Genomic DNA, 12,038 nt, shown 5'->3' with positions numbered 1-12,038 from the left:
ATATAATAACACATAATAAACATATAACATTAACATAATTAACATATAATTATATTCAAAAGTTTTCACGTCGAAATCGCGGGATGCGTAAAATTAAACTTACATAGATGCTGCATGCGGAAATCTCGGGATGCGCGGTCAGAGGGTTTAGTTTTTACAGGGTGTGTTCCAGAATCCACCACCAGTACTGGATGCTTTCCAACTAGCCTAAAAATTGACGTAATCGGGTATAAATGGTACATTGCATGTCACACAAACTGTATATTTATGTCTGATTAGGTCTGTTTTCGGGGACGGCGACACTTTACCACCCGTGAGCAGGAATTTAATTATTTGAGGTTGGCAGCACTAAGGCTTGAAACCTTTTATTCAAGATACGCTCTCGTATAAATTTGCTGTGCGCTCTAAGCATATGCTGCGTGTATGTGTGTGTAAACTGTACTACAGTATATTTCTCCACTGCCGGATTGCAATTTAGAACAAGCTAGTGAGTGTGACAAATAAATAAAAAATGTCATGTAGCAGAAGGATAGATTATAATAAAAAAGAATTTGTTGATTAATTACACAAAACAACAACAAGATAATAAATTATATGGAATTTTTATACACAGAAATATAATACCAGATAAGTTATTGTGTATTTTTATTTTTCTGCATGAATAAATTAGTATGGAAGTATAAGAGAGAAAAATTCTTTGTTAAAATGTAGATTTTACTTTGCAGGTTATTCTAAATGAATGTTGGACTTTCCTCAATTATGTGTAAGCAAGAGTAAACTGCAGCGATACCTTTAACAGTTAATGGATAAGCGTAACTGAGGTTAACGATAAGAAACTGGATTATAAATTCAAGTGTCAGAGCTTTTGATGATTATGCTGAGTATTTTACGTAGAAAAATAATTGTTATTTGTGTATGAGTTTCAGTCCATTTAAGTAATACTGTGGACTTAAAATTAGTAAGAAATGTGTAATCTGGTTAATGTAATATAATATATAAATTAGTGTAAAATTTCTATTGGCACACGTCTCAAGTTTCATATAATTCTATATATTTTGACTGTCAATTCTAAATTTTTATTTGGATACATATATAATTACAGATTATGACTTGCATCTAACTGACTTGACCGTTGAGTAAAATAATTATTAACCTTAAGTCTTACAAAATACATTTCACTCTCTACATTCTTACGAATTTTTATGATTTTAATTAGAGGCTCGTCCCTCAATTCATTACTCTATTGCAATATAATTTAATATACTATATGGTTATTATATTTTTCAGATTTTGTAAACTGACAGCTGTTTGAAAAATATAAAGTTCTATCTTTACAAGACTATATTGAATATACTATAGAAATAGAATTTCAAATAAATTGTATATGATGCAGAAGCTACAAAAAGATGAAATAATAAAGGAACGGTGTAACATACGTTTTAATCAATTTATTTATCCTCTCTATTTATGACAATAAATTCAATTTCTCCATCATTTAGCAGGTATTGGTTTTTTATTAATATCAATTTTTCTATTACCTTCTCTGATGAGTATCTATCTATAATAAATAATGGAGCTTAAATATGTATAGCATGAACTTACTTTTAAGCTATAAATTTATACATTTTTTAAAGTTGAATATTAATCATTTTTGCACAATATCTTTCATATTTTAAAAAATACCAATTTCTTATTATCTTTAATATTGAGCTTATTATATTATGGATAATTTTGGATATATTAAATGCATCGTTAATTAAGTGCTAAATAACTTTACATTTATAAGCTTTTTTATTTATATAAAATAAGAATATGAAAAGAAAGGTTTTGATAAATGTGTACTAAAAATTAAAATAATATACTGATTTTATGAAAGTTTGTAAATTTTATCATTTCTTCATGTGGTTAATAAAGCCATATGTAATATTTAAAACTTCTTAGTTTCTTTTTATTATATTTGTGTTTATTTTATATGAAAGTAATAAATGTTTTCACATTTCAACACGCAACGGGTGGCAACGTTCACGCAAAAATCTTGTTTGGCAGGTCTTCACGCACATACACATACATGCAAATATTTATTTATACATGATTGTTTGTCAAAACAAATTTTACGCTTAGACGTTACATATTAGTTTTAGATCTAATTAGAAATTAACAGTTCTTAGATATTTGTGAAAAGCATTTAAACACTTCATATAAAGTATGAGTGCAAATAAGAAGGAAAGAAACTTATGGATTTTTAATGACTTCAGATACTTCATTAAAAAAAGCACAAATGATAAATTGTACTGATTATATATATAGAAGGGTTAGATTATTTTATATTTTTGTAGATTCTTTTGAAAATATTTTTCTTTTCAGATATTTGTACTGTATAAAATATAAAGAGCTCAATTGCAAAGCTAATGGACGTTTTTATAATAATGAATTTCATCCATCTGACATACTTCATAACCATGAGCCCAATATTATAAACAATAAGAAGTCTGTATTTTATAAAAAAATGAAAGAATCAGCAAAAATTAATGGAACGAAGCCTAAACAAATTTATAATTTCGTTGTTATGAAGTAAGTATACACATATAATTATATATCATAAAATGATCATTTTTCTCGTTTTTGTAATAAATATTTAAATAATTTCTGGGTTAGTAATCAAGAAATTGAAGCTGAAACCTCGTTTACCACCTGCAGGCGAACGCTTCAGCGTTATATTAAAAAGATTAGTGATAAATCAAATATTATTTTAAAGGAAAATAATCTTAATAACTTAGCAAAATATATAACCAAAGAACAAACAAATTCAGATAAAATTAAATTAAATACAAAAGTACTAAGAAACGATGCTACAAACATATTAAATATAGTATTTTATGATTTCAATTTTATACAAAGTATACTGCAATCTGCAGAAAGTATGTTTATCGATGGAACATTCAAAGCAATACCTAATTTGAAAGACAAAAACATACAATTACTGACTATTTTAATTTCAATAAATGAATATCCAAATAAAGTAAAACATTTATTATTAATTGTATTATTTTTTGTAAAAAGGCTGCAGATTTTTAATTACTTTACTTTCTCATTTAGGCTATTCCGTGTTTTTGGATTCTCATGAAGAACAGACGCACACTGGATTATTTAGAGACATTTGAATACTTAAAACATGATTTTACTACTCTCAAACCAAAATTAATAATGCTTGACTATGAACAAGCTATGTCAAATGCCATACAAATAGCTTATCCTAGTGTAGAAATTACACATTGCTTTTTCCATTTTTCACAAGTAAGTTTGTGAGTTATATTACTAACATATTTTCTATATATATGTGTGTATCTAAATAGTGAATCAGTTTAAACGATATATTTTTTTTGTAGCCTGCGCCAGCACTTCCCATAGAGGACACATTATTTTAAAGCTCATATTTAATATCATTTCGAAACGCAGATGACTAAAAAATGACTTAATAATAAGACTTTAAAACAATATGCACTGTATGGGAGTGTGATGAAATTACTAATCCAACAATATTAGAAAAGCAGTTTACGTTTCACGATACGTTTCTGAGATTATATATAATGAAGTCTAATATCTACTATATTTGTTCATCTCATATTAAACTCTTCATTATTATTTATTTTAAGGCATTAATTAAGAAGGCCCAAAAACTTAAAATAATAAGTAAAACCAAGAATAAATTGTTATACCCAGAAAGATTTTTAATTATAAGAAAATTAACATTGCTAGCTTTATTGCCACCTGCTTATGTAAGAGGTGTATTTCAACAATTGAAAAAAGATATACAGTCCCAATTTGGAATGTTTTTTGAAAAGTATTTAAAATATTATGAAAACTTTTGGATTAACGAGGTTGAACCCCACAAATTTTCAGTTTTCAAATTGATTAATAGAACTAATAATTACTCAGAATCATATAATAGAAAATTACATGCAAATTTAGGAAAAAAACCAAACATAAATTCCTTTATCAGTGAGTATATACAGTATTTTATAAACTATCAAAATGTAGAAAGATTTAAAAAAGCTTATCTCTTTTCTGTCTTTAAATTATGTTTTGTAAAAAAGTGATGGAAAAAATCTGGCATATATAGCTGTTGACAGTTTCTAACACTGCAGTTTCTAAAATTATATAAGAATTAATTGGTAACATCCGTATTTCTAAAAAAAACCGAATTGCCTTGGAATAATAAAAATGATATTACCCACATTTTTAAAAATAACGAAATTTAATGACAACGATCGTTTCTTTCATTTCCCTTATATAGAGAAAACACCTCAAAAGATTAGTTATATAGTTGTAGATCACTGACGATGTCTTACAATGTGAGTTCTTAAAGTTACAAATATCTCCGACTTTCTTTTAACTTCTTTCTTCTTCTCTTACAGAAATAAGTCTTCTTTTTTCTATTGTTTTGCGTAAATATTTTACCTATAAAATATATAATTTTCAATACTACTGTTTTAATTTAAAAATACTAATTTAGGTTTTATACAAATGTTAGTAAAGGAAACTAATATTGAAATCATGCAAATGAAAACTAATATATATAGGCCACGAGAGAAAAAATCTAAAACAATAGATTTCAATAATGATATCCAAGAATTTTATTCCAAAATAGACAAAGTTGCTAATAACAAAGAAAGAGACTCACAGATACTAAATTTACTTGATACATTTGGAAGCATTAAAGAATTAAAAAAACAAGAAAAACTGAATATATCAAAAAGTTTGGTAAACATGGGCAGACGAGAGCAGGAAGTTCAAATTAAAGAAAATACTAATATTCCCTTTATAGATATAGATAGATACTCATCAGAGAAGGTAATAGAAAAATTGATATTAATAAAAAACCAATACCTGCTAAATGATGGAGAAATTGAATTTATTGTCATAAATAGAGAGGATAAATAAATTGATTAAAACGTATGTTACACCGTTCCTTTATTATTTCATCTTTTTGTAGCTTCTGCATCATATACAATTTATTTGAAATTCTATTTCTATAGTATATTCAATATAGTCTTGTAAAGATAGAACTTTATATTTTTCAAACAGCTGTCAGTTTACAAAATCTGAAAAATATAATAACCATATAGTATATTAAATTATATTGCAATAGAGTAATGAATTGAGGGACGAGCCTCTAATTAAAATCATAAAAATTCGTAAGAATGTAGAGAGTGAAATGTATTTTGTAAGACTTAAGGTTAATAATTATTTTACTCAACGGTCAAGTCAGTTAGATGCAAGTCATAATCTGTAATTATATATGTATCCAAATAAAAATTTAGAATTGACAGTCAAAATATATAGAATTATATGAAACTTGAGACGTGTGCCAATAGAAATTTTACACTAATTTATATATTATATTACATTAACCAGATTACACATTTCTTACTAATTTTAAGTCCACAGTATTACTTAAATGGACTGAAACTCATACACAAATAACAATTATTTTTCTACGTAAAATACTCAGCATAATCATCAAAAGCTCTGACACTTGAATTTATAATCCAGTTTCTTATCGTTAACCTCAGTTACGCTTATCCATTAACTGTTAAAGGTATCGCTGCAGTTTACTCTTGCTTACACATAATTGAGGAAAGTCCAACATTCATTTAGAATAACCTGCAAAGTAAAATCTACATTTTAACAAAGAATTTTTCTCTCTTATACTTCCATACTAATTTATTCATGCAGAAAAATAAAAATACACAATAACTTATCTGGTATTATATTTCTGTGTATAAAAATTCCATATAATTTATTATCTTGTTGTTGTTTTGTGTAATTAATCAACAAATTCTTTTTTATTATAATCTATCCTTCTGCTACATGACATTTTTTATTTATTTGTCACACTCACTAGCTTGTTCTAAATTGCAATCCGGCAGTGGAGAAATATACTGTAGTACAGTTTACACACACATACACGCAGCATATGCTTAGAGCGCACAGCAAATTTATACGAGAGCGTATCTTGAATAAAAGGTTTCAAGCCTTAGTGCTGCCAACCTCAAATAATTAAATTCCTGCTCACGGGTGGTAAAGTGTCGCCGTCCCTGTTTTCGTTGGCCTACACTTTTAACACTTTCTACACTTTCCGTATTTCTGTCTTTGTCCATTGTATAAGTTGACACCCTAAAAAGTGCACAAAGTGTAAAAAGTATAGGCAACGAGAACAGACCTATTGTGTCTATTTCTAGGCTAATTGGAAAGTATCCACGAGAACATCGTAATATTTTGGTTAATAAATGAGAGAAGTATTTAAAAAAAAATAGAATGTTATTCGCAGTATTGGCAGTGAATTCTAGAAGACGACTATTGAAAGTAATGGCAAAAGGGGAAGGAAGGCGTTCATTCCATTATTCCAAACTCCAATTTGCTCCAATTTAACACTAGATATACCAACGAATGAACCAGTCATTTTGACTGGTAACATACTAGTATAAGTGTCAAAAACGCAAATTATTTTTACTAACAACATATATACAGTAATATAAACTTTGTAAAATTAATTCTTTAGTTATAACTAGAAAAGTCATGATATCATTACGAAAAAAAATATTACACGTAGTAGGAATTTTAAATTGAAATACCGAAAACAGTCATTTTGACTGGTCCAGTATCGGGTATATCTAGTGTTAACTTTATCCAAGGGCTTCAACCATGAAGTAAGAATAGTAACAAGACATACAATTCGCACAAATTCCAACTTCCAATACTATTCTAACACACATATGTATGTACAGGGTTTTATCCTAACAGAGAAGCATAGGAGATTCGTGTTAGTTGACTATAGAGCCGTGGAGCATGGAATCCGAGAGCCCTCATTGGTCAATTCCGTGTAGTGCCAACATAAAATAGGTCGTTGCCAACAGATTTTGTCTCTAATGCTTCTCGTAAGTGGAAATAGCAGAAATGTCAAAAAAGTGAGGTTACTAAAGGTAAAAGTAAATATTAATGAAGGGATAATAATAAAGGGTATGTGACAGTAAAAATAAATATGATGTAAAGTCAACTTTAATGTTCAATGTATTAAATAATATTGATTAAGTGTTTTTTAATGTTCAGTTATCTGTTGTAGTGAAATTAAGAGGCTTCGCTTTAGATATGAATGGAGCGAGGAACCTGAAGAAGATGATTAAAGTAAAGTTTCAAGCGATGGAACTAAGAATTTTGAAGGATATGATATTGTTACGAGACCTCAATTCCTGAACAATTTTTCATTGGTGGTAGAAAACAGTAAGTTGAACCACATAATTTAATTTGTTATATTTTGTAAGTCATAATATAATAAAATGATTGCAGGTAGACTGTAGATTATAATTCCAAGTTTTGCTAATTGCGGCAAAGGTTTTTTGATAAATGTGCAGAAGGAAGAGTGATTTCGATTGCAGCTGCAACGATGCATTACAATAGTTGCAGGGATGTATACAATTTCTATTATCACAATTAATAGTATTTATTATGTAGTTTGTTTCAACCATTAAAGAGAGGCATATTGTATTTAAAGCTACGTAAACTAATTAAGATTATAATTTTGTACATTTACTAAAACACATATTCTTTTACAGAGCCATAGCTGGAAGGTACATGAGCTTTTTATCAAGATTCTATGGATTCAGCGGCTTATGATGATTCAGTATAAGAGGTTTATACTCTGGATGTGGGATGCAACAATTTTCATGTTTGGAATACATCAATTCCTGGCTGCAGTAAACTTTGTATTGGCAATTGTGTAAGTATAATAAATATTTTGAAAAATAATTAAATATAATATTACAAAATCTCTCACTTCTCTTTACAGTTATTTTTGAGTTTTCCCTGACTTGATGAAGCACACAGGATGAAGCTAAAGAAGCTATGGTACAAGCTAGGACAGAGCAATAACATTTGTACATACAATTTCTCAATAGACGTTCCATGAAGAAGCTCTGATTTTTAGATCTGTAGGATTATTTGCCAGTATAAACTTCTACCATAATTGATTATAATTTTCATATTACATTGTACACAAGCTTACAAGATGAAATTAATTAATGTAGTTGCTCACTATCTAACTAAGATAAATGTACTTAAGAATTATAATACTATTACTGAATCAATGATTTGTCATCTGTAATTTTGATTCATCAATTTAATTTGTAAAAGATATGTTTGTAACTATATAAATAAATAATAATTTCATGAATTTAATTAAAACATTCTTTATATTATAATAGCTGTAAAACAACCGATTCATTCATAGAGGGGGGGGGGGGGGGGGGGGAGTTCTCTCAAACAAAAATCCTACAATTAATTATAATAATGGGTTTTTATTTTTAAATCTTACAAAATACACACGGATATTCACTCAGAATACAATAATTACTCTATGTTTTAATTACTCATATTCATACAAGTAAATTAAGCGCATATTCTTCGTCCACGCAAAATCTCATTCCTCTCATGATTTCCATTTGCGATTTATTTCCATTTGCTCTTTTCCAAAAGTTACAGACACTCTATTGACTCACATTCAAATCAAATGATACATTTTTTTTTTTTTTTTTTTTTTTTACGCTGGAGGGAATCCGTTGAGGACTGAGTGCAGGAGTCTTCTCTTTCCTGCTGTGCCGTCTTCGCTAGCATGTTTTCAGTCTATAAAACGAAGACTTGATCTAAGCAGAAAGAGACATACCTGCTAAACCACTCCAGCGGCATGCAAGCTCTACACAGCCATGTCGTATCACGATATTACCATGTAGGGCCGCGCCGGTCGCTATGAATCGCGCCTTCCTTTCTCAATTCTTATTCTAATCTCGATCAAAAATTTGCAATTAAAGATATTGCTCGAAGAGGCCTCCAGCAACTGCATAACAAAGCTCTATTCGCTTTTCAAAACAGTGTAATACATTCTGCAGTTCTGTGGGTGTAATACTCTCGCACAACGCAATGATGTTCTCCTTTAGCTGCTCTACGGTCTCCATCTCCATATTGTACAGCTGGTTTTTTATGATTCCCCATATTCCAAAATCTAGAGGTGCTAGATCAGGGGATCTAGGAGGCCATTCAATTGGACCATTTTTCCCAATCCATCTCCCAGGATATTTCTGGTTCAAATATTGGGTAACAACTCTAGCTGTGTGGGGTGGAGCTCCGTCTTGCTGGAATGTTATCAATTCCGCCTAAAATGTAAAATGAAGTAGCAGAATATTATTAGAAGCTTCATTCCTTAAAATAATGCGTATTTTAAGAATTTATAAAGAAAATTACATTGGTGGCCACGCTTTGGACTCTTACGTTAACTTCATCTGTTAGCATCTGCAAATACTTATTGGCGTTTAAGTTACCCTCGATGAATATCGGGCCGATTATTTTATCCCCTAAAATGCCCAGCCAAACATTAAGTTTCTGCTGGTATTGCGTATGGGATTCGATATATTCATGAGGGTTTTCTTTTGACCAGACTCTCGTATTTTGAATGTTTGGGGCGTGGACCAACACAAACGTGGATTCGTCCGAGAATAAGATATTCTTCGTAAAATTGCAGTCAAAGTCCGTTTTCTCCATTATAATTTTACAGAAAGTATGTCTCCTTTCGTAATCGGCCTCTTTCAATTCCTGGCATCGAAAAATTTTGTACGCACGAAACTTTTCTTTTTTAAGAGTCTTATGAACCGAAAAAATAGAGACTCCGGTTTCCCTACTGATGCTAGAGAGTGATTGACGGGGATTATTGGTGACCGAATCTTCTATACGGTTTTTAACACTATCAGACAATGCTCTTGCTGGTCGTTTATGCTTTACGTGGGTACGATCCAAGCAACCGGTCTCCTCAAATTTCTTAATCAATTTTATAACCATACTGCTGTTTGGTGCCGGACGGTTTGGAAATTCCCTCTGGAATAAATCTTTAATATCCCTTGAGGATCTACCACCGTAATACCACTTGACTATTTGTATTTTTTCATTTACATTCATTTTACACAACTGAAAGTTCCAATAATTTATTAATTTTATACAGAGATATAAAGAAATTCATTCATTTTTAGCTTGAACATATTGTAATCTTAATAGTGTAATACTTACATAGCAATTTTCCTAATTTTATTAATAACTATTTGACAACAATTCGGTATAACCACGAAAATGATCGAAGATAAACAAATGAAAAAACGTGTGTGTTCTGTGTGTTTGTGTGCTTGGTGCAGGATTCGTTTTTTCATTTGTTTATCTTCGATCATTTTCGTGGTTATACCGAATTGTTGTCAAATAGTTATTAATAAAATTAGGAAAATTGCTATGTAAGTATTACACTATTAAGATTACAATATGTTCAAGCTAAAAATGAATGAATTTCTTTATATCTCTGTATAAAATTAATAAATTATTGGAACTTTCAGTTGTGTAAAATGAATGTAAATGAAAAAATACAAATAGTCAAGTGGTATTACGGTGGTAGATCCTCAAGGGATATTAAAGATTTATTCCAGAGGGAATTTCCAAACCGTCCGGCACCAAACAGCAGTATGGTTATAAAATTGATTAAGAAATTTGAGGAGACCGGTTGCTTGGATCGTACCCACGTAAAGCATAAACGACCAGCAAGAGCATTGTCTGATAGTGTTAAAAACCGTATAGAAGATTCGGTCACCAATAATCCCCGTCAATCACTCTCTAGCATCAGTAGGGAAACCGGAGTCTCTATTTTTTCGGTTCATAAGACTCTTAAAAAAGAAAAGTTTCGTGCGTACAAAATTTTTCGATGCCAGGAATTGAAAGAGGCCGATTACGAAAGGAGACATACTTTCTGTAAAATTATAATGGAGAAAACGGACTTTGACTGCAATTTTACGAAGAATATCTTATTCTCGGACGAATCCACGTTTGTGTTGGTCCACGCCCCAAACATTCAAAATACGAGAGTCTGGTCAAAAGAAAACCCTCATGAATATATCGAATCCCATACGCAATACCAGCAGAAACTTAATGTTTGGCTGGGCATTTTAGGGGATAAAATAATCGGCCCGATATTCATCGAGGGTAACTTAAACGCCAATAAGTATTTGCAGATGCTAACAGATGAAGTTAACGTAAGAGTCCAAAGCGTGGCCACCAATGTAATTTTCTTTATAAATTCTTAAAATACGCATTATTTTAAGGAATGAAGCTTCTAATAATATTCTGCTACTTCATTTTACATTTTAGGCGGAATTGATAACATTCCAGCAAGACGGAGCTCCACCCCACACAGCTAGAGTTGTTACCCAATATTTGAACCAGAAATATCCTGGGAGATGGATTGGGAAAAATGGTCCAATTGAATGGCCTCCTAGATCCCCTGATCTAGCACCTCTAGATTTTGGAATATGGGGAATCATAAAAAACCAGCTGTACAATATGGAGATGGAGACCGTAGAGCAGCTAAAGGAGAACATCATTGCGTTGTGCGAGAGTATTACACCCACAGAACTGCAGAATGTATTACACTGTTTTGAAAAGCGAATAGAGCTTTGTTATGCAGTTGCTGGAGGCCTCTTCGAGCAATATCTTTAATTGCAAATTTTTGATCGAGATTAGAATAAGAATTGAGAAAGGAAGGCGCGATTCATAGCGACCGGCGCGGCCCTACATGGTAATATCGTGATACGACATGGCTGTGTAGAGCTTGCATGCCGCTGGAGTGGTTTAGCAGGTATGTCTCTTTCTGCTTAGATCAAGTCTTCGTTTTATAGACTGAAAACATGCTAGCGAAGACGGCACAGCAGGAAAGAGAAGACTCCTGCACTCAGTCCTCAACGGATTCCCTCCAGCGTAAAAAAAAAAAAAAAAAAAAAAAAATGTATCATTTGATTTGAATGTGAGTCAATAGAGTGTCTGTAACTTTTGGAAAAGAGCAAATGGAAATAAATCGCAAATGGAAATCATGAGAGGAATGAGATTTTGCGTGGACGAAGAATATGCGCTTAATTTACTTGTATGAATATGAGTAATTAAAACATAGAGTAATTATTGTA

General features: G+C 30.7%; 1 protein-coding gene and 1 long non-coding RNA gene across 6 annotated transcripts; both read left to right on the top strand.

Annotated features, from left to right (window-relative positions):
* The first annotated feature begins 425 nt into the window (after window positions 1-425).
* LOC136772413 (uncharacterized) lies at window positions 426-4,097 on the top strand. 2 transcript variants are annotated; one of them, XM_066725370.1, is made up of 6 exons: window positions 426-1,131; window positions 1,288-1,502; window positions 2,365-2,571; window positions 2,656-3,019; window positions 3,097-3,294; window positions 3,654-4,097. In XM_066725370.1, the coding sequence occupies exons 2-6, from the start codon at window positions 1,468-1,470 to the stop codon at window positions 4,095-4,097; spliced, it is 1,248 nt and encodes a 415-aa protein (XP_066581467.1). In that variant the 5' UTR covers window positions 426-1,131; window positions 1,288-1,467. The 2 variants fall into 2 exon arrangements, with proteins under 2 accessions (XP_066581467.1, XP_066581466.1); XM_066725369.1 differs by lacking the exons at window positions 426-1,131; window positions 1,288-1,502 and having other exon boundaries at window positions 2,242-2,571.
* Window positions 4,098-6,695: 2,598 nt separating this feature from the next.
* Window positions 6,696-8,230, top strand: LOC136772544 (uncharacterized). 4 transcript variants are annotated; one of them, XR_010822480.1, is made up of 5 exons: window positions 6,696-6,710; window positions 6,789-6,983; window positions 7,124-7,281; window positions 7,348-7,777; window positions 7,847-8,230. It is a non-coding gene; the product is annotated as an uncharacterized lncRNA (long non-coding RNA). The 4 variants fall into 4 exon arrangements; XR_010822477.1 differs by having other exon boundaries at window positions 6,789-7,020; XR_010822478.1 differs by having other exon boundaries at window positions 6,789-7,020; window positions 7,111-7,281.
* Window positions 8,231-12,038: the final 3,808 nt, after the last annotated feature.

This window comes from Prorops nasuta, unplaced genomic scaffold, assembly GCF_024137725.1.
Source record: "Prorops nasuta isolate Cenicafe-Biocafe unplaced genomic scaffold, Cenicafe_Pnas_1.2 PNAS00004, whole genome shotgun sequence".
In the NCBI taxonomy this organism is placed as follows: Eukaryota; Metazoa; Arthropoda; class Insecta; order Hymenoptera; family Bethylidae; genus Prorops; species Prorops nasuta.
Note: the sequence above shows the minus strand (reverse complement) of the source record. Positions and strands in the feature narration are given on the sequence as shown.

What these genes read in the sequence shown, in the direction of transcription:
- LOC136772413 (XM_066725369.1), top strand. Translation starts at nt 2,246, where the DNA reads ATGACTTCAGATACTTCATTAAAAAAAGCACAAATGATAAATTGTACT. An exon ending in TATAATTTCGTTGTTATGAA is followed by an intron (nt 2,572 to 2,655) that starts GTAAGTATACAC and finishes TTTCTGGGTTAG; the next exon opens with TAATCAAGAAATTGAAGCTG. An exon ending in TAAATGAATATCCAAATAAA is followed by an intron (nt 3,020 to 3,096) that starts GTAAAACATTTA and finishes TTTCTCATTTAG; the next exon opens with GCTATTCCGTGTTTTTGGAT.